Source organism: Schistosoma haematobium, chromosome ZW (genome assembly GCF_000699445.3).
Source record: "Schistosoma haematobium chromosome ZW, whole genome shotgun sequence".
In the NCBI taxonomy this organism is placed as follows: Eukaryota; Metazoa; Platyhelminthes; class Trematoda; order Strigeidida; family Schistosomatidae; genus Schistosoma; species Schistosoma haematobium.
Window position 1 is genome coordinate 71680679 of NC_067195.1, and position 24607 is coordinate 71705285.

Consider the following 24607-nt stretch of genomic DNA (forward strand, 5'->3'; position numbering starts at 1 on the left):
CGGAAGTTTAAAGCGCCATTCGCAACCTCTCTCTAAAAGGGCATTTACTGTCTTATTCTGATTCCAACTACACATGATCTGTCTAAGAATAGCATTGGATCCTATAGAACTACCAGATGCACCCTTACTCTTGTTCGCAACTCGTACAAGGGCGCCTTTCTCAACACCATCCTCGATACCACGGCGAATATGTGCTACCTGCTTCTTCAGGGTCTTAGTTACTGGCTTCTTCGTTACAGTGGTCTTCGGCTTTTTCGTAGTCTTCACTTTCAGTTTGATGTCCTTTTCCTTAAGCTTTCTTGGAGTTGATTTGGATTTATTAGCAGATGATGCTTCAGTTTTTGGCTTAACAACCTTATACTTAGTTAATAAAAACGAACAATGAACTTGACGAGAGACATCTTCGGAACGAGTATACCCCGCGACACCATATGCAGATTCTGATGATGCTATACGATCCTCCACAGACATCGATGAAGTACGACTAAGTCGGTCTTTGAATTCAGTTGAATACGATTGTTCAAACTTATCCTCTAATTCCTCTTTAGCTGAGAGGTGATTGAGTACACGATTGCTTTTACAGGGTTCCCCATAGGAACCGAACAGCGTCCAACCTAACAGAGTCTTCACGGCGAATGGTTCATTCGGCTTTCCAGTTCTTACCTCTTTCATTTCGTGTACACTCGGTGCGTTGCACCCGATCAACAGTTCGACATTCTCATCCTCTACTCTAGGAAAACTTATGTCTTTTAAATGCGTCCAGGATTTCATTTGAGACGTCGTTGGTACCGTCCTGCGCAACATAGGTAATCTCTCGACTGTCCATACGTTTTGGATTCTAAATGCCGAAGCCGAGTCTAAGGAGGAAACCTCTAGTTGAACCTCTTTACACTGAATTGTGGAATGGTTATCCAACGTTCTCAACGAAATCGTCTTAGGCCCTACTTCTAAATTCAACCTTTTAGCTAGATCTTCTGTAATAAGAGAGGCATCCGACCCACTATCTAAGAAGGCGCAAGTCTGTGCTATCTTTTCTCCATTTCTTACCAGTACAGGCACTATTGCGAATGCTGCTTGTTACTGTACACGCTCAACACTTTTCTCCGTACATAGCTGGGTGTTAATGTGTGCATCAATATTAGTATTCCTTGGTTCTTCCCGCAACTCGTGTAACAGGGTATGGTGTCTCCAGCCACACCCTTCGATAGCACACGACCTCGGCGATCGACAGTTTTTTGCTACGTGGTTTGCCTTCAGGCATACATTACACAACTTGTGTCTAAGAACGAATTCCTTCCTTTCTCTAACATTCTTGTCTTTAAATTTCTGACATTGGTCTAAAGAATGATTACTGGAGCACTCCAAACAAGATGAACTGCGTAAGAGAGCATTATCATCACTAGCACTCGCATAAGATATTCTTGCTGCATTGTAATCTGTACTAATTTTCCTTTTTAAAACACCAACATCTCTATTGTCACTATTACTACCGCGGTTGACGAGTAGGCCGTATCTAGTATTAGCTATATCAGCTTGCTCCTTTACAAACTCAACGAGATCAGTGAACAGAGGCTCTCTGCCTCCTCTGATAATCTTATAAGCTACCTTTAGCCACTCTTGTTGAATGTGGGTTGGTAATTTCAGAACCATAGTTTCAATAGTTCTAGAAGAGTTCAAATCAGAAACGTAATTCATCTGTTCGAGAGTCAAACTACATGCTTGCATTTCTCTAGATAGTCTTCTCAAACCATCTGGTTGATTTCTCCTTATATTGGGAAAGTTTAACAAGTTATCGATAAACGTGCGTGCTACGACGTGTTTTTGGCCAAACGTTTCCTCTAAAAGCTTTAGGGCTTGATGGTAACCTATCTCTGGTTCTAGTATAGTACAATGGAGGATAGCGGCTTTCGCTTCTCCGTCACAATATTGAATCAAGTAATTTAGCTTAGCTCTAAATCCAATATTCTCACTCCCAATGCATTCTTCGAAATTTCTAATGAAATTCCAATAATTTGTCGGTGTACCATCAAACCTTACGACTTCTCTTTTTGGTAAATACAGATTTTTTAATATTGTATTCTCACTGTTGCTTACTGATTGGCCTGAACCTTCACATCTCCGACAGCGTAATTTTTCTAGTTCAATTTCCTTTTCTAACTGGGTTATGCGCAACCTAGCTAACTCTAGTTCTATCATGCTGTTGTTTTTGAGTTCGTTCTTTCCAATTTGATCCTCGTCATAAACTCCCGAGTGATGTGGTGATAATTCTGGAATCTCTTCGGAATCGTAGTGTTTATTGGAAGTCATTTCAATAGGTATATCGAATGTACTGTTCGAAACTTTGTAGGAAGCAATTTCCCACAGATTCAACTCTAAGCTAATCTCTAGACTGTCGAGTACAGAGTCTTGGTTTAGCCAAAGTCAGAACAAGCAAGCTATTTGGCTAGATAAACTTTATCTGTTTCTAAAACATAAATTAACATCGTTAGTGTACAAACAAACAGTACAGTCTATTAATACAGGGAAAAACAGACAAATAACATACCGAACAGTAGCCAGAGAATAGGAAAAATGAGTCAACAAGCCAATATTGTTTTACAATGAACATTAAACTGTGATTGGCTAATAAAGAGATACAGTCGTACAAGGTCAAAAGAAGTTGATGTGGTGGTGGGCGTTCCCCTTATTATTGGTGGGTTCGTCTACCAATCACATTTTACACTAGTTTTACGTTACAATTGTACTGCAAGTTTCAGTGCACTAATTCACTAACTGTTAATCTTAGTCAAATTAAGAATCATAAACTTGATTAAGGTCTTCAGGATGATAAAAGTTGACTTTTATATAACCCCTTAAGCGAAATGACTCAAAGACCATCACAATAGTCCGAATCCATCTTATTTTTGTCTTATAAATCATGGACATTTAGTTACTATTCATTTAGCTCCCATTATTTATTTTAAAATGTCCTTCTAGTTAATCTTCTGTTTGTTTACTGTTAGAAGTCATTGTAATTTAAAGCAACGCTTCTGTATTCAAGGTTCTGTTTGATGTTGTTAGTCTCAGGTTCATTGTGAAATCGATTATCACTGTTGAAGCTTTGTGCATGCAAACAGACGACAGTTTCAGGAGATATTGAATAACAGTAATCTTAAGTATTGTATCACTGGTACTACCAGTTGGTAATCGAATGGAGAAGTTTTGGTTGATAGAAACTAATAAATGCAAAAAGGAATGGGAATTACGGTTTATTCTAATAAAGGTGAGGATTAAAAGGATGCTAATAAAAAACAACTATCAGTTCTTTTAAGAATGACTTGTATTACGAATTAAGAGAGAATTGAGTACAAATACAAGTGATAGAAAACGTTAAGGTATTAAACTAAATACTGATGAAAACAAGACTACACACAAAACAAATTAGTATATATTTACTTTACAATAGATCATTTGAGCGAAGTTTAAAATAATTTGAAATGTATTAAAGACAATAAACTACATTTCAAGTTATATTTTTTATGCCCCATTGGAATGGAATTAGAGTACGTAAAAATATAACAACACTGATTTTTTTATAATGAATAGCTACACCTCCAGAAAAAGCAAGTAATTAACGACAAGATTTAGAGATCTGTAGAATATCGTAAGGTGGAATCTAGGTCACAGTGTCGTACGGAAAATGGAGTTATTACTAAGCAATAAATGGGGCACAATTGTGTTCTAAGTAAAGCCAAAGGGAATGAAAAAGTAGTAATTAGCATAATAAAAGACTGAACACCATCAACAGAAACGACACAAAATAATAACTACTGGTTTGATGAATGGATTCAACTCCCAGCTGTGATTTAGAAGAAGCAGATAATTCATCGAGTACGATATGATTATAAGATGACGCCCTTACTAAGTTGGAATTCATTGGATATATAAACTTTACCGTATTAATACATGGCTATTATGTAAAACAAAAACTTCTACATGATAGTGAACCAGTTGAAAAACGCGTTCCGGTGTTTTCTACTACTCAGGGTATAAAATTGTTAGATGATTATCATCATTGATATGGCAATCAAACACTAAAAACATCGTTGCTTCTGTTTACTTAGATCTACATAGTTCATACTATGGAATTCAGTTCGATTAATTATTCGGTTTGCATTCTAATGAACGACAAAAGTACAAATTCGTATCACTTATCTTTCAAGAATTGAACAAAACACTTTTTAATATAAACTAATCCATTACAAACATTCGATTTTATCAGCATTTCGACGAGTATTTTCAGATTCAGTACAGGTTTGCTTATTTCGTCTGAGCCAATATATATGGCGGAGACTACAGCAATCCTCATCTTCAATAGCCCCAAATGACCTATTAAGAGTTTGCTCTACAGTTCCATCGGTTGGCTAAATTAGTTTTTTATCGGTCATAGATGTAACCTCATTTGACATTTTTTTAGTCATCATTCTACGTAGAAATTAACATATTAACTAATTATTTTGGAAACACGTGGGTCAGGTGACCTACAACTTGCGGAAGCCTTAGTGACCTAACTTTCCAAATTGTAGCATTGAATGTCCACAGTTCCATCATGAAAGATCTTCCTAAAACGAACAGTGTGACAGAAGAGTAACATGCTCATCCGAACATACAAGATAGTCAATGATGTTCTAGAAAAGGAATGGAGTCCAGGTGGATTGGAGATCGAAAAACTCAGTCCACTGGTTCAACAAAAGCATGCGAAAATGTGAAAGGAGGTAACGACATGGATTAAATTGTCTGTGGAGGACTATGGGAACAAACTGTTACTAACGACTTTACGTGGTATGGTATAAAATTTGAACTCATTCATTTAAACATATTAAACTGTGTTATAAAGATTTATGAATGTAAATAACACTTAGATGTTCATTATATTATTCAATCTTTCTGTTGATAATCTTTCATTACACTATTAAATCTCCATTTTTTGATGCTCGCACCGATACAAATTCCCCTTATTGAAGGATACTGGAAAGTGAGTTCTATGAGTCCAAATAAATTATAGTGAAAAAAACTTCCTGTGAAGTAAAAAACCCAGAGAACTATGATTTTTCTAAGCAAGAGTACATTGCTTCTGAAGTAGCCTCTGTTCTACAGATGAATCAGTTTAAAATCAGACAGCAAAACTCAACCCCAGGTAACTAAGTTTTTACTTGAATACTTTGTAAAAAAAACTACCGTCTTAGGGAACTGATAATATATTAATTCACATAAACTAGACAGTATATGTAAAACTCGTTCTTCTCATACTTCCAATACTAGGATATTGATTGGGTTCAAACAGAAAAACATGTATTTGAATGCGCTACTAACCATCCATTTTTAGTTGGTTTACACTCGTGTTTCCAAACTAGAAGTCGGTAAGTTTCTAAAATCAATATAATCCATAAAATTCGTATTTTGTAACCTCATAGATTAACACTATTGTCTAAATGCCGTACGATTTTATGGAGAAAACTATCCTAAAGGACATTATTTCTAAGGGTCTATATTTTCCGATTGCTAGTATTTAAGATTACATTTTTCTCTTTTTTTGTTGCGATATGGACCCCTATAGTGGATATGGTAACATGAATTTTCCATGTAGTTGACTTAGTCCCACCGAAATGATTTTCTGAGTGCGACTACTAAAAAAGCATTTTCCTGATTATCATTGCTAATTTATTTATTTCAACACATAATATTGGTACAAGAGGGCACCAAATATATATGCGCCACACCATATTTGTGTGTGTGGGCTGTGATACTGCCCGGGTGCCCAGTCCGAAACAGGTGGTTTTCTTAGGGGACCACACCCCGAGTCTTTGACCTAAAGGTCTGACCCACAAGGCAGTGGAGCATCGTGAGGAGATGCAGTCCCATGGTAGCCGGTGACCAACGATTGGTTCATACGCCATTTGTTCCCGCAGGATACTGGAGCCCATGTACACCATTGGTTTGGAATCCGGTTAGAGCGCTGGACATCCACTTTTCGTCCTCTCAATTTCGTAAACAACACCCCCACCACGAGAAGGCAGTGAGTAGGACTTCCCTGGCAGAGGCTGTATACGCGTGGCCGTATGAGAGCATTTCGAGAGGGTGGGCGAACCCACCCCACTCTCGGCCATACCAGGGCATTTATTGCTTAATGATCAAATCCATTTATTCTCAATTGCATATTTAAACCTCGTATCACCCAATTCAGCTTTTAAAAACGTGAATAGTATCTCTGGTTCGTTTGTTACGATATTGTTGCTCAAGACGGAGTATGAGAACCATGTACTTGGTTACTGAGTTGTATTACTGTTTGATGGTTTAACCGAGTAACAACTGTCAATAAATAATTATTTGTATCTATAATCGTGTCTATCACTCAGGATCTAAGAATATCGTTCAGTTCACTCATATAAGTTGGAAAACACATTGCTATTAGTTTTCGAATTTGACTAAATCCGGAGCGATATATCGTAGTATCACTGATTTTGTAATAAAACGTTATTTAATTTATTTTTAATGGTTAATTTGATGTGGATAAATCAAATATTGATTTGCACCATCTCAATATTGATCAATCTTTTTACGAATTTATTCTGAGTTTTTGATCTTATTTTATTCCATGATATATTTGTAAACAACAGTGAAGTCAGCTGATAATGACGGCATTTTTTATACATGCCAATTACTCGAATAATGAGTGATGTGCTTATTTCATTTTAAGTCTTTATATGTCAAGAAGTTATTTAACATCCTAAATAATATTAATTTATAATCTTAATAAAGTGCCTTTACACTATTCGCATAAGTCAGTCCATATTTTAAAATCATATTCGTGTATTTCAGTCGCGTGTGTTGTATATGGTAATAATTCAACATTTATTTGCAATAAGTGGTTTTGTACTGATTTCATGATGACACGCCTATTTAGTAATAACTTTCCACGAGATAAATTTTTTGAAAGTTCTGGTAGCGAGCATCTAAAGTCAACCATTTCAAATAGGACTGTTAATTACTGACGAGATTGATAAAGTATTGCGATGTCACAAAGTGATAGATAGATAGTCGGACAAGTGAACTGATATACATCGACTTCATATAATATAATTTAGACAGTAGTAAAACCAGAAAGGTAACTAGTCAGTTCACTGGGTTAAGTCCTAGGGCATTCAGTTTTCATTCAAATAATTCTATGTTAATATCTGTAACTGTTGTGGTTAAGTAATATGAGTTCAAATATCTAGAGTAGAATTATCTCAGATATTTGAAAAGTGATTTTTCTGGTTCAAATCAACAACTGTCAAAAACAACATCTACTCATAAGCAAATATAACCAAACCTAAAAATCTCCAGTCTTTGATAATCATAAATAAATAATGACTCACATTAACTCGGCGCCCAAATATTGTGAAACTATTCGTTCAAATTTAGACGAAAGTTCTTATTTATCATAAATAAATGTTGTTTGGAATAATGCATGTTGAAGTAAAAAAAGTATATCTTCACAACATTAATTGTTGATATTTATTTAGATTATTATCCATATCTCCTCTTCCTGTATGTGTTAACACTATTGGTTATTTTTACTCTGTGTTTAGTTCATCCAAAAATTTATTTGTTTTATGTATAAATTTCTGGAAAATCCCAAAAGCATAAATGATATGCCAAACTAACCTTGTTCAATGAGTGTTGTAGGCTTCTAAACGAAAATCCTGTTAAATAAAAACTTATGCTGACCCTATGTACAATGACGTATAGAATTATGGCTCGTAGTTTTAGACATGACATTTATAGAAAAATCGAACCATCTATCGGTTATTTCAATAGTAAACGTTTTTATAATTTACCCATACTTAATTGCCTTGTTGTTTTCCCTGGTTAGCGTTTTTTTGCAAGGGGTTGTTAATTCCATGGTCAATCCTCTTTACCTAGGCTTTGGAACTGGCATGAACCCTAGGAGGGTTTCAGGTGGAGTTTTGTTATTCTCATAGATAATGGTAATTGTTTTTAGTATGATTAGTTAATCAGTGATCCAGATTTTGTGTTATACTTCATTCTTTCTATTCTTTTTTTTCAAAACTAACTTATAAACAATAGGTTATTCTTTGTCATTGAATTTGTTAATGGTGGAGACCTAATGTTTTATATGCAACGTAATCTTCGTTTAGCAGAAGATTACGCACGATTCTATGCAGCTGAAATTTGCATTGCATTAAATTTTCTCCATGAACGTGGTATTATTTACCGAGATCTCAAGTTAGACAATGTTTTGATGGATAGCGAAGGTCATATTAAACTGACTGATTATGGAATGTGTAAAGTAAGGGAAAGTATTAACTTTTCTCGTTTAATGTTTATGTATGATTTTAACTTGACTTTTCGATTAACAATACGTAGCTATACTGACTAATCTTGATCGTTGTCTATTACAGTATGTTCGAAAGATAATGTTTCGCTGCTTTTTATCACGGTCGATATCATTCAGGTCATTCAATATGAATAAATGTATGTTTAGCGCGTTACGATTAGAAAAACTAAGTGACATTGTATTCCGCGTAACCTTTTTGAAGTAATAGTTGCTACCGACTTAATTTTTTCATGAAACAGTAAGACTTTCCTTAAGCTATTATACGTGTAGTTATTTCCTTCATTACTGTATCAGTGTTGATATTCAGTCAGTCATACACAACATAAAACCTGGGACATCTGTACATTGGTTCAAAGATGCCATACCCTAATAACACAATTAGATGAAACTGTCAAAGAAAGTCTCAAAATGGTGAAGGTAGTAACATTTTTATTAGTAGTCGAAAAGACGTTCACGGAGAATTTAGAAACTTAAGATTTAAGGGAAGACGAATAGTGAAAACACCATAATTACAATCGATTCTGATCCATATCACCTATTGTCTCCATCCATTGGTTTTGATAATCATGGGGACGTCAATTAGGTTGTTTGCACGTATCTAAATGCCTGAGTTCAATTCACAATGAATCCGTAGACTAATCCCATTTCTTGACTAGGCCACACATCCATGGTTAGTCATTCCAATCAAATTAAAAGCGGAACAGATTCCTTATATTATTTAAAAAGTTGGAAAATAGGTAATCTAGAAGTTTATATAAATTGAATGTTTTTATTAAATTTATTTGATATGATCAGTTAGCATCATTAAGTTTGTTACGTATTTCCATGATATAACTAGCGTAAATCAAATGAATAGAAATATATTCAATAATTCTTTAATTAGATTCTCAGCTAGTAAGAATTCTAAAGACATATACTCATGAGCATATCACTTCGTGACAATTTATTCACTTTCAAAATCATATTTTGGAAGTTATGACATAGATGACGATCAGTACGTTAGAAACTCATTTTGAATTATTATTCTCAACTCTAATAAAACGCTGTATCAAAATAAGTATTTTATTCTACTACTTAGTTAAAGTATTTGCCTGAAGACTAAGTGATAGTAGCTAGTATTATTAACATTGATTGTACACTACAAATTCTTCTCGCTTATTTTAAGCATATAGTACACTATTTAAGATATAAAACAAGACAATCCAACTTAATAAATAATATATTATTAATCGTATCTAAATTATTATTTATTTAATAGGAAGGAATCATCGGAGATATGACTACAACTACATTTTGTGGTACACCGAATTATATAGCTCCTGAAATACTGAAAGGAGAAAGTTATAGTAAGTTTCTTTTTATATGTGAATAAAATAAAGACAGTGATTGAGATAAATTAGTATGGATTCATTAATTTTACAGATATCTGAGCTTCCTATAACCTAAAAATTTTAGTAATTATTTTTTAAAAAAAGATATACATACTTTATTACCATAAAAACAGTCTTCGTCAACGAACATAAGGTAAAAAAAGAATTAATTAATCTAGAAAAGCTACAAGAGATATTCTTATAGTTGCTTATTTACATGTTAGTATTCTCAAAAAACACACAACTGAAATACACCTGAAAATAGGCCTCTAGAAATGAAAAATCAATGTCAAAAGTTACACAATAATAACAATTAAAAAAACATGAATTGATTAAAAGTGAATAAAACAGGCTAAGTTAAGTTAAAATACAAGAATAAAGAAGAATTTATTTCTCTCTATTTATTACTTTTTTTCATTGGTAAAAGCTTTCCTGTTATAAAATGATATCAAGTATGTACATTGTTTTTGAAATTATTAATACAATTGGAATCCAGGACTCACTTTTCGTCCTGTTTGGGACTCGTCAGCTGGATGTACCTGCATCTCAGAGTTGATGTTCACTCTGGGACTCGAACTCAGTACCGTTCGCCTCAAATGCCATCACATGTTATCCACTTAGCTACTGAGTCCTGATAGCCACTTGCTTATAATGCTTGTAAATTAAGGCAATATCGAGGCATACGCACAGTATGCACATATGCCAATAAGAGACTGATCGATTTCAGTCCTAAAACATCAATCGGAAGATTCAAGTAAAACAATACCAAGTGTATTAATACAATTATTCTTAAATTGTAAACATTTGAAGAGACTGTATAAAATAAATGAATATACACTATTCTACTATTATAGAGTTTTATTCATTTGATATTTTTTTTATCTAGATAATATATTCTTTCATCAATTAGTCTGTAAATCATTTAAAGTGACTTATGAGTTGAATCATTTGGATTTTAGTTGCAGACATTAAATTGTAAGGTATTTGGATTACTACCATTATAAAATGTTGAACTTCAATTTGTATAATTGACTAGTAACATTATCTCTTCCATAATAAATACGTCTTATAATCTAATGACCCACTTTAATTGATTAAGATGACCCTGATATTTTCCCAAACTAACTTCGAATTTTTCGTTATTGATATTTATTCTTTTTTAATATACGGGTATAAAATTGACTCGATTTTGCTAGTATTATAGACTTCTAAATGAATCAGTATTCAACTGAGATTTGAGTAAGCTTTTCAAGAATGGTTCACATAAATTAAATAACGAACATGTTTTATGAATGAACTTGCAGATTGTTATAATTTTCAGTTGATCATTAAAATGCTTTTTAAATAGCAATTAATCTATACTTATAGATCTATTCAAAACTAATTTCTGTTGTATTAACTAACATTCAACAGTCTAATGTGTGTTTAAAAAAGTCGAAATGTTAAGAAATGTGAGGTTAGATAAATATATTTTGCAGAAAGTCGAATAGTTTTACGGAGCTATGAAAATAACTATAACTAAATAACTCATTTTGTTTACTACTTACTTACTTGAGCCTGTTACATCTCTCGAGGTACTGGGCGCCGACCAATGATCTCCAAACAACTCTATCCTAAGCTCTTCTTCCCAGTTTTTACCAAGTACTGTTCGTCCTTTTGTTACCTTCATCCCATCCCCGGTGCTGTGTTCTTTGGTTCACCTCTTCTACTTATGCTTTAAGGATTCCAAGTTGGGGTTTGCCGTATGATCCAGTTTTGTGGGGGTTTTTAAGCTGTCTTATCTACTCTTAGTGTCTTTTTCTAATCTCCTCAAATGACAAAATAGATTATTACTGATAACCTCTGACCAATGAATATGGAGTATCTTGCATACATAGCTGTTAATAAATATCTGTACTTTTTTGGCGACGGTGGTGGTAGCTCTCTGAGTTTAATCTATATACAATAGAAGAGTTTCTGACTTTCATCTTGTTTGGGAGTCTTTTTGGGTTTCAGATATTCTTCAGTTGTGGGGATGTCACCCTTACTTTTCCAATGTGTGCCTTTATATCTGCATCAGATCCTCCTTTATCAATAATGCTCCGCAGGTATGTAAAGGTTCCCACCTATTCCACAACTTCGCTATCACCAGTGATTCGGTTGCTACTCCTCCCTGGGTTTTGCTCCTTCTTAGTGTTAAGGCCCACTACTGTTATAGCCGCTGTTACACTTACTGTCTTCATCTACATTTGTTGCTGTATACAAAATAGATAGACTTAGTTATCTGCGAAGTACAAATCATCCGGCTTTATCCAATGTGTCTACCATATTCCATGCATTTTCTGAGATATGAAGTTCGTCATAATTCAATCGATAACTGTCAAAATAAGGAAGGCTAGAGTGGGCAGTTTTGCTTTACATCGGTTTTCACATTTAATGTATTTGTGAGCTGCTCTTCTTGCAGAACTTTGCAATTCAGCTTTTCGTAGGAGTTCCGTATAATGGTGACGGTCCTCCCAGGTACCCCCTTGTTTAAAGATTCCATAAGGTCCCCCCATTCACGCTGTCAATTACTTAAAACCAAAGAAGTCGATATTTAGTGATAAGTTCCTTTTTCAATTGATTATTCAATAATGATGTACAGTGTCGTGATTCGGTTGATTCATAATCGATGCCTACGAAATCCAGTTTGTTGGTTTTCAAGTTGATCGTCTATTGGCTCTTTCATCCTGTTCACTAACACTTTTGACAACGGTGTAATGCCTCTTTTGTACTCACTAAGATCTTTCTCTGGTTCTTGATAAAGTATCCCTCCTTATGGTCTCTTGCTATTCATTCTTTTCGAATACTTCTGAAAATAAAATAAAGCACCTTTCCAGTTGCCTCTAATACAGGGCTTGATGTAATCGATTCATAAACAGTTAAATCTGGATATATGCAAAAATGTGAGGTAAAAGTTAAAAGGAAGTAATTCCAACATTTCTCCTGGCAGTCTGGTTCAACTGATATGCGTGTCTTTTTAGCATGCACATAATTGACACAATGATGACTAATAGTAACATAATTTGATCGATAAAACAGGATCAACCCCAAGGTTAAGTCATAATGGGATTGGCTACTATTTCTCCCTCAATTATGATCAGTGTTGTTAAGTTGCCAATTAAGATTTTCAGTGATAAAAATTATTTCATATTTTATCTGTTGTTTTTGCACTATATCCGTTCTCCCCTAATGGTATTACGTAATCAACTTTTTGAACATTATATATGAATATCTGCTTTGTATTAAATTCCTCTTTTCACTATTTCCTTTTTCTGTAAATACTATCTAAGTTTATTTTAGTTTCTTGACAGTTATTTGTCGAGAAAATCATGCTACTATGGATTCGTCCATCACTTGTCCGCTGCTATGTGATACTGACGTTTACGAGTATTGAATTACTATTGGTTCTGGCATCCCATCATTTAATGTTAGGCTATTGTTCTACATTTTCTTTTTTACACACTTTTTGATTAACATCAGTATATAGTAAGAATTTACACTTACCCGACCGTTGTTGCTACCTTGACGTGGTGGTCGGGCTTGCCTATCGTGATGAAGCAACCGAGCTATACTGGCTGGAACAACCGTTCCTCAAGGTCCTACCATGTCAGACAGGTCGGTTGAAGAGCGGTAAGACTAAAAGCAACAAACCCAAGGTCCGAAGGTGAAGTCGTACTGCTGACTGTACAGAGGTGTGACAGCAGTAAGGTGTTTCCCTCGGACAACCAGCATGACAGCGATGCTGCCTTCCCACAAGGAGGGGTGGGGTTAGAAAAGGTCGACCCTAAAAATGCACACCTCACCTTACCTCACGGATTTCCGTCTCCGGCGGTAAGGCCCTTTGAAGAACGGAGCTAACACGTCAAAAACCTTCCACAAAAAGGCCGTGCGCGACCGGCCTCAAGCAGTTGTCCCTTGGGCACTGCGGTCACGCTCTCAGGTCACTGAGACCGCCTCTAATCCAATTTCCTTTTCAGGTACCTCCAGAACAACCCTTCCACGGTGTGGGCAACCGGGAAGTGATAACCGCCTTCATACCTCTAACAACACTTAAGACCACTGTATTCATAATCAACCTTCCTCTTCAATTCCTATTATTCCTCCTACATTGACTTTCAACCCTAAACTTCCTCCTTCGGCTTCCTCCTCAAGTGTCACCAAAGCCAACGATTCTAGTGCTCAAAACTCTGTCCCAGGTCTACTGAAACCTCGCTCCAAACTACACATTGGAGCTTTCAACGTACGCACTCTATGTCAAATCGGTCAGCAGGCTTCCTTGGCTAAAACCCTAGAGTCTCTTACCATTGATGTATGCTGTGTCTCCGAAACACGCATACAGGATTCCAGTGTGGTCATTCACTTGACCTCACCTCGGCAAAACGGAGAGCCAACGAGATACACCCTACGTGTATCTGGTGACCCGATGGCCAGTTCTCGTGGACTGGCAGGTGTAGGCATAGCACTAAGCATGAGGGCGGAACAAGCACTGCTAGAGTGGATCCCCGTCAACAGTCGCCTATGTGCTGTTCGGCTAAACGGCTCCGTAAAAACTCGGAAGGATAGGGACACACGTCGATGCCTTTTCGTCGTTTCTGCCTACGCTCCCACTGACTGCAGCTCAGATGATGTGAAAGATGAATTTTACAGAAAGCTGTCCGAACTTCTGCAGAAAGCTAAACGCTCAGACATAGTACTCGTAGGGGGTGACTTTAATGCTCAGATAGGTAGCTTAAACCAAACAAAAAGGCATTTAGGTGGATATTTTAGCATTCCGGCACAGCGAACAGATAATGGTGATCGTCTGCTGCAACTGTGCTCAGACAATCGTTTATTTTTAGCAAACACAAATTTTAAGCATAAGGAGAGACATCGTCTAACATGGCGACCCCCTACATCAAATCAACGATGGACTCAACTAGATCATATTGCCATCAGTCATCGTTGGAGAGGGTCGGTAGAAGATTGTCGTTCATTCCGGAGCACCTGCTTGGACTCCGACCACGCCCTAATACGGGCACGCATCTGCTTGCGCCTCACTGGACGCAAAAAAGCCACAGTAAAAAGACCCATTAGAACCGAACTGAGTAGCGAGGAAACCAAAAGTAGGTTCCAGGAACAACTGAGGTCACGATTAGGTAGTTCTGAAGACGAGGCTGACCCAGATGTTGCTTGGAATGAAATACAAGCAGCTGTGGAAACAGCAGTGACATCTATTAGCGACTTAAACTACAGAGTTTCAAAGAACCAGTGGATTTCTTCAAAGTCTATCACACTGATGGATTCTCGCAAACTCATCTCATCAGGTTCCGAACATGATGAAGAGCGACAACAAATCAGATCTAGGTTAAGAAAAAGTCTAAGAAACGACCGTGAGCAGTGGTGGGCAACGAAAGCAAGAGATGGAAAAGGCGGCGACTATAGGGAACACAAGACAGCTTTACAGACTAATAAAAGAAACTGGAATTAATAAGTCAAGTGTAAGTGAGATTGTATCGGAAAAAGACGATACACTCATCTGCTCCCAGTCCAGGCGTTTAGAACGATGGGCGGAACATTTCAGAGAACAGTTCAGCTGGCCTTCAGCTACTCTACAACTACCCTCCATTCCCAGACAGTGTGAATGGAACATTGAAGTAGGTCCCCCAACTCTTGCTGAAGTTCAAAAGGCTATAGTTAATCTAAAACGAGGAAGGGCAGCTGGTCCAGATGGATTGGCTCCAGAGGTCTTTAAGGATGGTGGTCCAATTTTAGCGATTAGGTTGACTAATATTTTAGCTAAAATCTGGGAGTTAGACGTTATTCCATCTAACTGGTCACAATCACTTATCGTCCCAATATATAAGAAAGGGTCAAAATCATCCTGTGACAACCACAGAGGGATTAGTCTAACTAATATAATATCTAAAATACTAGCCTCGATAATTATCAGACGCCTAACTAAGACTCGTGAACTGAAAACACGAGAAAATCAAGCTGGCTTCAGACCTGGTCGTGGCTGCACCGACCACATATTCACCATTCGTCAGATTCTAGAACACAGGCATACTTATCGGCGTCCGACAATGGTGGTGTTTCTCGACTTAAAAGCAGCATTTGACTCGGTAGACCGCGAGATTCTGTGGCAGTGTCTGTCATTGAAAGGCGTACCCCAGAAGTACATAAACCTTGTGAAGGCTCTTTACTCGAACACTACTAGTCGAGTCATAGCTTATGGCGAACTGTCATCTACTTTTGCAACCTCAAGTGGTGTCCGTCAAGGCTGTCCACTTTCCCCATTTTTGTTCAACTTCATCATAGATCTACTGATGGAAATAACGCTCACGTAGACTGAATTTTTGGGCATTGATCTTCTACCAGGAGGTCCACTTATCGACTTAGAATATGGAGATGACATAGTCCTGTTTGGTGAAGACTCTGACAAAATGCAGAGTCTTCTGGTAGCACTGAGCAACAATGCCAGAATGTTTGGAATGCGCTTCTCTCCCTCTAAATGCAAGTTGTTGCTTCAGGACTGGTCTGCGTCAACACCTGAACTAAGGATAGGGAGTGAAGTAGTCGAACGCGTTGACAACTTCACTTATCTTGGAAGTCTGATCAGCCCTAATGGGTTGGTATCGGACGAAATCTCAGCACGGATTCGAAAAGCTCGATTGGCCTTTGCCAACTTGCGCCACCTATGGCGAAGGCGAGATATCCGTCTATCAATAAAAGGACGAGTATACTGCGCGGCAGTCCGTTCTGTTTTAATTTACGGCGGCGAAACATGGCCATTAAGAGTAGAAGACACTCGTAAGCTATTAGTATTTGACCACAGATGCCTTAGAAATATTGCTGGCGTCTGCTGGGATCACCGGGTAAGTAATAGTGAGGTTAGACGCAGGGTATTAGGGAATGATGGTAAATCAGTTGATGAGGTTGTGAATCTTCATCGACTGAGATGGTTGGGCCACGTGTTACGTATGCCTGAACACCGACTACCACGACGTGCAATGCTATCCGGTATTGGAAATGGTTGGAAGAAAGTTAGGGGCGGCCAAACCAAGACGTGGCATCAGTGCTTGAAGTCACTAACTTCTAGTCTTAGCCATGTTGGTAGATGCAGACTACTTGGTTGGGGTCCGCGTGACTACCGTAACCAATGGTTGGAGACTCTTGGTGACATGGCTCAGAATCGATCACAATGGCGTCAGTGTATACACTCCCTGTCTTCCCCTAAACTAAGAGATTAAAATCGCTTCATATCTTTCTTTCTACGAACCAATTCTTTCTTCTTGTACTATATCTCTATATGCAATCTTTCTCTTACATATTACTACCTTTGACCTAACCACTGCTATGAATCCGGTGTTCATCTTGTTGTGTTGATGCGGTATGGCAACCTGGACCGATGCACATCTGTGCCTGGTCCTACGTTGTAGCTGACTGAGTAAGAATTTCTAGTTAGTGTGGTCACGTTGATGGCAATTTATCTGTCAACTTATTGCGTTCTCTTTGGCTTGTACATTATATATACCAAGTTAATAATAAAGATATTTAGGGGATGTCTGAATTGTATTACCCAGATGGCAGAAGTATTATTCAAAATATATGAATTCATAATGGTTTGTGAATAATGTAATCCATTTATCTCATAGATTATCATTACTACTATAATTTGAAATAGTAGTAAATTTCTTTTTTGGTATTTGTTGAATTAGGTTTCAGTGTTGACTGGTGGGCCCTAGGCGTACTTATGTTTGAGATGTTAGCTGGTCGATCTCCTTGGGAAGGTGTTGGACAGTCAGCTAATCCAGATCAAAATACTGAGGATTATTTATTTCAAAGTTAGTCCTATTTTGTTTTATTAACCATAGTGGGCGTTTTATTTGGATTCTGGCATCTTTGTGATTTGTAGTTTAATTTCCTCTGTATAGCCGTATCGTGAATGCAATTATGTGAATCAGTTAATTAGGCGATGAATGGCGCCGAGTCTTACACCAGAATTTCGTCTTCAGAATCGAAAATAGTAGTTGCACGTCCGACAACCAGGAGTTTGTAAGCAGAGGTGGATGGTGGCTAGCAGTAGGATCCAGATTGCGCGTTTTGGAACTGGTCACCTGAATACACTTATAAATTAAGGCAGTCCACACAGGATGCACATATACCAATAAGAGACTGATCGATTGCCATCCTCAACATCAATGGGACGATTCAAACGACCAATATAAAGGTGAACTAGTGGCTTAGTTTTAGTAAGACAACTTTTGTGTTCAGTCGCATAGATACAGGTGGTTTTTATGGATGCTTACAATTCTGAACGAACCACTTCAAAATGCAGTTTAGTTGACTTAGTTGAACGATTTTTACCGAATGTTCTTGTTCTCTATGGTTGGTGAATACTGACTCACGTACCGAGGTTAAGAAGGGCTTGTAGGAACATTTAAGTACTAGGTCACTGCAGGATAGCTAGCTGATTAAACTCCAAGTTCTTTGTTATTATTCACCAACCTCTTTGATTTCTTCATGAGGTATGGTGAGTTTAAAGTTTTTCAGTATTAATAATAATGGTTAAATTAGTATTGTTCTCTTACCTCTGATCTTCGTAATACTTTATAAACGGTTTAAAAATAATGATAAACAGTAATGAGGATGGGTTCGTGTTTGTTCAGTTTCTATGTGGTTTACCTTGAATGTAATTCTGCCTTCGACTCAGGTGATAGGGTTGTGCATTCTAACTGTCTCAAAATTGTTTTGGCTACGTAGTTTATCAACACCTTCAGAGGTTTGTTCACAAGTTCACAACGGAATATAGGTATACTTTGTCGTGAACTAGCAACGAGGATAGTCATGATCGCCTAATCTTCCCATATCTTTTTGATTACCCTATCGGTTGTGTTTTAAAGCAGCTCTATTATAGAAAAAAAATAGCAGTGTAAATCTGCTAATAGGATAAATGCTCCTCAATCTACAGTCTTGGGATTATACCTCCCCTCTGTCCTACACCATACAGTCCACTCAAATTACTTTGAGCCACTTATTTCCCAGTGTATGAAAATATACCATGTGTTTTGTACCATCAATGTATGACAGAATTTTAAGAAATTAGTTTTACTCCGTTTTTATCCACAATTAGTGGCGAGTTATTAAAGACAACCAAAGATTTTTTATATCTGTGTAGTTTCGTAATTGCTAGTGGTATAATAAATGACATCCTGTATGCCAATCCGGGCTTTTTAGCATCTTCATGACGTTAACCACCTATCAATAAAATGTCCAATGAGCGGTTCTGTGGTATAAGAATTTTTAATCTCTGCTTATAAAACCTGACATTTCTGAACTCAATATTTTCAGTCACCGTTGTGTTGAGATGACTATCCCCTTTCTGTCAGCATTTTTTTTACACAAAGCTATGATTTAACATTAACTGTCATCACTGTCAGTATGCGTTTGTTCCGGTGGGCGAAATATGTCATGTCATTTAAATAACCACACAACTTTCAAAGAATTCATCTATTTTTCTAATATGAAATAACGATGCGCTTCAAGACTCAACAGTTTATTAGACTTGTTTACTTCCTTACTTACGCTTGTTACCCCTCATGGAGAAGCATAGGCCGCTCACCATCCTACTCTATCCTGGACAATCCTTTCCAGTCGCTATTCATCCCATTTATGTCTGCTTCCAATTCCTGGCTCAGTATGTTCCTTGGTCTTCCGCTTTTCTGCTTCCCTCCACGATCCCAAGTTAGCCCCTGCTTCGTAAAGCAGTTTAATGATTTCCACAATGTATGTCCTAGACACTTCCAACATCATTTTCTAATTTTTCCCTCAGCTGAAATCTGGTTTATCCTCTCCTACAGTTGGTTTTTGCTGATGATATCCGGTCAACAAACATTCAGTATCTTGCGTAGACAGTTGTTTATTAATACTTGTACTCTTTTGATGATAGTTGTGATAATTCTCCAAGTTTCAGCTCCATACAGTAGAACTGTCTTAAAGTTCGTATTGAGGATTGTGACTTTGATGTTAGTTGACAGTTGTTTTGAGTTCCATATATTGTTCAACTGCAGGAATGTGCCCTCACTTGTACGTCTGAATCGGATCCTCCTTGTTCATCGATGTTGCCGACCAGGTAGGTACGTGGACATTTCCACCTCTTCCAGAGCTTCTTCATCAAGTGTGATTAGTTTGGTATTCTCCGTGTTGTGTTTGGCGCATATATATTCAGTGCTTCCTTGTACCAATGTTTATGTGTTCAAATAAATAAATAAACTTGTTGAGTTTCCTAGAATAATCAATGTAATCTTATCTTGTGAGACTTTATTGCGTCAAATTTTTTTTTAACAGTTAACTGTATTAAAATGAATATATATATTTATCATTCTGTTTAAATAGTCATTCTCAGTCGTCCAATTCGTTTTCCACGTTCTATTTCTGTTCGTGCAACCAGCATACTTAATGCATTTCTCCAAAAGGTTTGTCAATTCATTTCTTATGATTATTATTATTTACTGTTTATCAATAGGAAGACTGCAATTTTCTATTTTATCAGTTAGCATAATATTGTTAGTTAATTTAAATGTCGATTGCTAATTACAAAAAATTCATCTCCAAATTTTATCCAATAGAAAAATCTCACTCAGTTATCACTTTCTATATTCATACAGTAAATGTTGAAATCACATCTTTTGTTTTTCCAAGATTATTATACTTCAACTCTAGGTAGCGAATCTAAATTAAAACATCTAACTCTGACAAAATTTGTATGACATATCTACTGACTTAATTACTATACTGTTAATTCAATCATACACTTATTCTTTTACAATATTTTGTGAAATTAATTTCACCACTCATAAATGTAGACATATGTACTTCGTTTTAGTTTTAATTCACGCCTTTATCCATTTGTTTAGTGATACTAAAATAAATATCCATGTATTTAAAGATGATTACATTTTATTCCCGCATTCAGTTGGTCACCCTTACACAGTGCAATTCAGTCTGTCAGTAAAATTATTGACTTTTTCCTAAATAATTTAAAAACTACGATCTCAACCGAAGTGTTCATTAGTTTAGGTTCCATTCCATTGTGACTTCAATCAGGTAATGTTTTAGTATTATATCCATCGACATGTGTCATTTGGAGTTCAGTCGTTGAGTAGGATTGAAGTTACAAATTGTATATCTAAAGATTTACGATGCAACAATATACAGTTTGAAATTTGTTTAGTCCGGTAACTATTATTGCTAGTGAGAAACGTTACATTATCGAAGCATCTTTTTCGATAAGGTTCAGTCGGTCAGACAACCACAACCTGACACATTTGTACACCAGTTCTAGTTGCCATACCCCATCAACACTGCGAGATAAAATCGTCAAAACAAATTCCAGTTTAGTAGGGGTACTAACAGTATTAATGGTTATTGTTATGACCTTGGATGTCTGACTTTTCGATCACACGACTTATCTACCAATCCGAATACGACTTATACGAATCTTCGCACTAGGCCAACCAATGACGTTCAACCGGTGTGGGCAGTTTAGTGTCCTTATTGGTCCTATGTCCTACGAGCCCTTCCACTTGAGTCCAGAACAAGATACCAGCTTCCGAATCAGAGCAGATCGTTTATTTCAGGCATACTTAGTTTATATATCAATCACACAGACCGCAACGTACCATAAAATAGAAAATAATATTTGTACACAAATAAGCCCAAAAAGTGGCTGTGAATGTGGGAGGCAGTAGTTAATAAACTGAACATAACTTAAGAACCGTAAATCGTACAATAATAAATTATAGGCCAAAATAAAGCTTGTCATAAGAGGGATATAAATATACATAGTGTAATTGTTGAGTAGTTATACAATAAGAATATTAGTCCATGAATAGTCCTCGGAAGTTACCTGTAATTTAACCTCCACTCGGATATAACAGTTATAGAAAACAGTAGGTATCGGAGATACTATTTTAGAAAAAAATGTAAATTAGTGAAACAATAAAAGAACGTATGGAGAATCTAGAAACTTGGGATTTAAAGGGAGGCATTCTCGAAAGTTAAGTAAAATTTATATTTTCAGCGTATGATGAAGCATTATACTCAAGAAAATCTACGTTCAATATTTCTCCATGCATTTGTCTTAAAGCTTTTTCTAAATCATAGTCTAGTACATTGAAAGCATACTGTGTGATCATTAAAGATGCACTTATCAAATGTACTTAATTAAATCAGTTAGTCGTACAAAATAGTTGTCATTTTCCCCTAAATTTCCATCGTATGCAATATTTTAACTAAATTTGTGTATCTCAGGTGCCAACTGAACGCCTTGGATGTGCGCCAAATTCAAGTTTTGGTGATATTATGGAGCACGGATTTTTCAAACCAATCGATTGGGTAGCTTTAGAAAGGAAAGAAGTTCATCCTCCTTATCGTCCAACATGTGGAGGCGATAGAGATCTGATACATTTCGATCCTGCATTCACCGATGAACCTGTAGTGCTAACACCAGATAACGAGTAAGTGTTCAATATTTTATAAATGTTTACACATTTTTGCAAACATCTGCCTTATTTTTCATCTTTTTTCGCTAAAAACTTTAGTATACTATAATATCACAAAAAAGTCCAATATCAGACCTGTTCCTATTTGAATCAATATTACCAAAAAAATTTGGACTATGATAATAATGAATTCAACTAAACTTGCACCATTAGATTCTAATTTAGTCGTTGAAAGTTTTCATTATGTTTATAAGGCTTAAATGTCTTGGATTTGCTCGCTGACAGGATCGCGGGCACATACTTGTGAACAGTTTGATACTGAAGCATAATAACTACCTTTCACTCCTTTTTTTCAACGTTTCTTCGATTGATATCAATCGGTAAATCTCCATAATCTATTTAACTAAATAATTTAATAATGTGAATGTAGAATGACTTACTTGGCATCTATCATAATATGGGACGTTAAGACAAGCGAGTACTCTACTATTCTAATTTTTTCGTGTGTCAAAAAGTCATGATATTACATTTTGTATGATGATTTAATATATATAAAGATTTAAAATATATAGCAATAATAATAAAATAAACCTTATTAATGATAAATAATATAATCTATAACTAAATGAATGATCAATTTTACACCGCCATTGAAAGCCAGGAAGCATTGGACGTTCATTTCGACCTAGTGTGGAACTCCTCAGTAGTGCACATCCAAGACAACGAGTGGTTCGGCAATCGAACTCAGGGCGTACAGTTTTGCGTGCAAACGCTTAACCCGTTGACCACTAATCTGGCATTCAACGGGATTAATGTCTAAGTTCAACCAACCCTCAACATTACACATCCATCTTCCAATGTCTTCAATAGGTAACTATCTCACAGCCAACAAGGTTGAACTCCACTGGTCGCGACTTACTAAAGTCAATATAAGATGCTCGTGCAATACGGTGGATTGTTTGAAGTTTTACATTAACACCGTTGGGTGCTGGCCTAGTGGTCTAGGGGTTAAGCCTTCGCGCAAGAGACCGAAGTCCTGGGTTCGATTCCAGCTTGGGGATCGTGGATGCGCACTCCTGGGGAGTCCTACTAGGACGAAACAGCCATTCAATGCCTTCAGGTTTTCTATGGTGATGTAACATTGATCGGTTCATGATCAAAATTACAACTCAGCAATCTCTATAAACGTTTACTGATAAAGGAATGATATTTTATCTGTTGAGAATAAATAGTGAGTTTAAAATTTAAAACTATCATTATCATTTAAATTCAATATTAATTTCTTTATATATGTGTACACATGGAACTATTAAGATGTAACTAATCATTCAATCCACATATATCTTCCGTAATTTTTAATCAATCCTAACGTAATGTATCCCGTTCATATTTTTGGTTGACGAACTCACATCCTGTGTATGAGTTTAACTGTAATATAGAAAGTTGTATGAGAATAGCTTTTCTTCTATACACTGATCTTTGTCAGTCAAAATAAATTCAGGAGTATTTATACGGAAGTATTCTAATGAAATATCCAATATATATAATATTGGAATTTTCATCCAACTGCGTCATTTCTAACGATCGTGAATACGTGTCAGTAAGAAATTTCAGTTTTCTTTATCAATATAATTTTCTAAATAAAAAATCTTCAAACGTAATCTGTTCATCGGTACACTTTGATTTAATCGTTCACAATATTATTCACCTTAAGTTTTGTTAAATTTTACGGCTTAGAAACATTAAAAACTGATATTACTGAAGTGGTTTACGTATTTTCCAGTTGTTTTTTTTTAAATTTGTAAATATGACGTGATAGGAATTTTAGTAATTAGATGAATTATCACATTAATAAAAGCGCATAAATTTGTTTTTAAAAGTGAAAAAATAACGTGAATCGAAATGTATTCGTTTTCTGTCCAAGTTTCAAGTGTTGTTTTCGTTTCGTATTACTTTTTAAATTATTTTCATAAACTTTAAATTACTATTTTATTTTAAAATAATATATCATCATATAAGAATATAATCAGTCAAGAGTAACGAGGAACTTATGTGCATCAGATCAAATTGTCACAACTCTATCAGTATATCAGGGTGAAATTAACAGAATAAATTCCAGGGTAGTAAAAATAGTATCAGTGGTAGTAGAACACATTATTTATAGAAATCATAATTTGGGAAACGATGAATGCACGGAATAAAATGTATGAGTATTTTAAGACTTAAAATGAATAAATATGCAACATTGAAACCGATTTTGAGCTATGTCATCAGGTAATCCAAACCTACTTACACCAAACAGTTCACCATACAATAACTTCATGGACTGGATATTACATCTTGTTTTGGTCGTC

The 24607-nt window shown here is 36.1% G+C and overlaps 1 protein-coding gene across 2 annotated transcripts in view; it reads left to right on the forward strand.

Annotated features, from left to right (window-relative positions):
* The window catches only part of MS3_00004315 (uncharacterized protein), a gene marked incomplete at its 5' end in the record, with an annotated part of 45521 nt that overhangs the window by 18060 nt on the left and 2854 nt on the right, over positions 1-24607 (forward strand). The window contains 6 exons of one of the 2 annotated variants that reach the window (XM_012938776.3): positions 5302-5399; positions 8110-8332; positions 9639-9726; positions 17469-17594; positions 20146-20225; positions 22063-22268. In XM_012938776.3, the coding sequence (XP_012794230.2) occupies positions 5302-5399; positions 8110-8332; positions 9639-9726; positions 17469-17594; positions 20146-20225; positions 22063-22268 (821 nt within the window). Of the gene's footprint in view, positions 1-2648; positions 5400-8109; positions 8333-9638; positions 9727-17468; positions 17595-20145; positions 20226-22062; positions 22269-24607 lie in introns of both variants that reach the window. The other variant, XM_051212219.1, reaches the window with a different exon arrangement.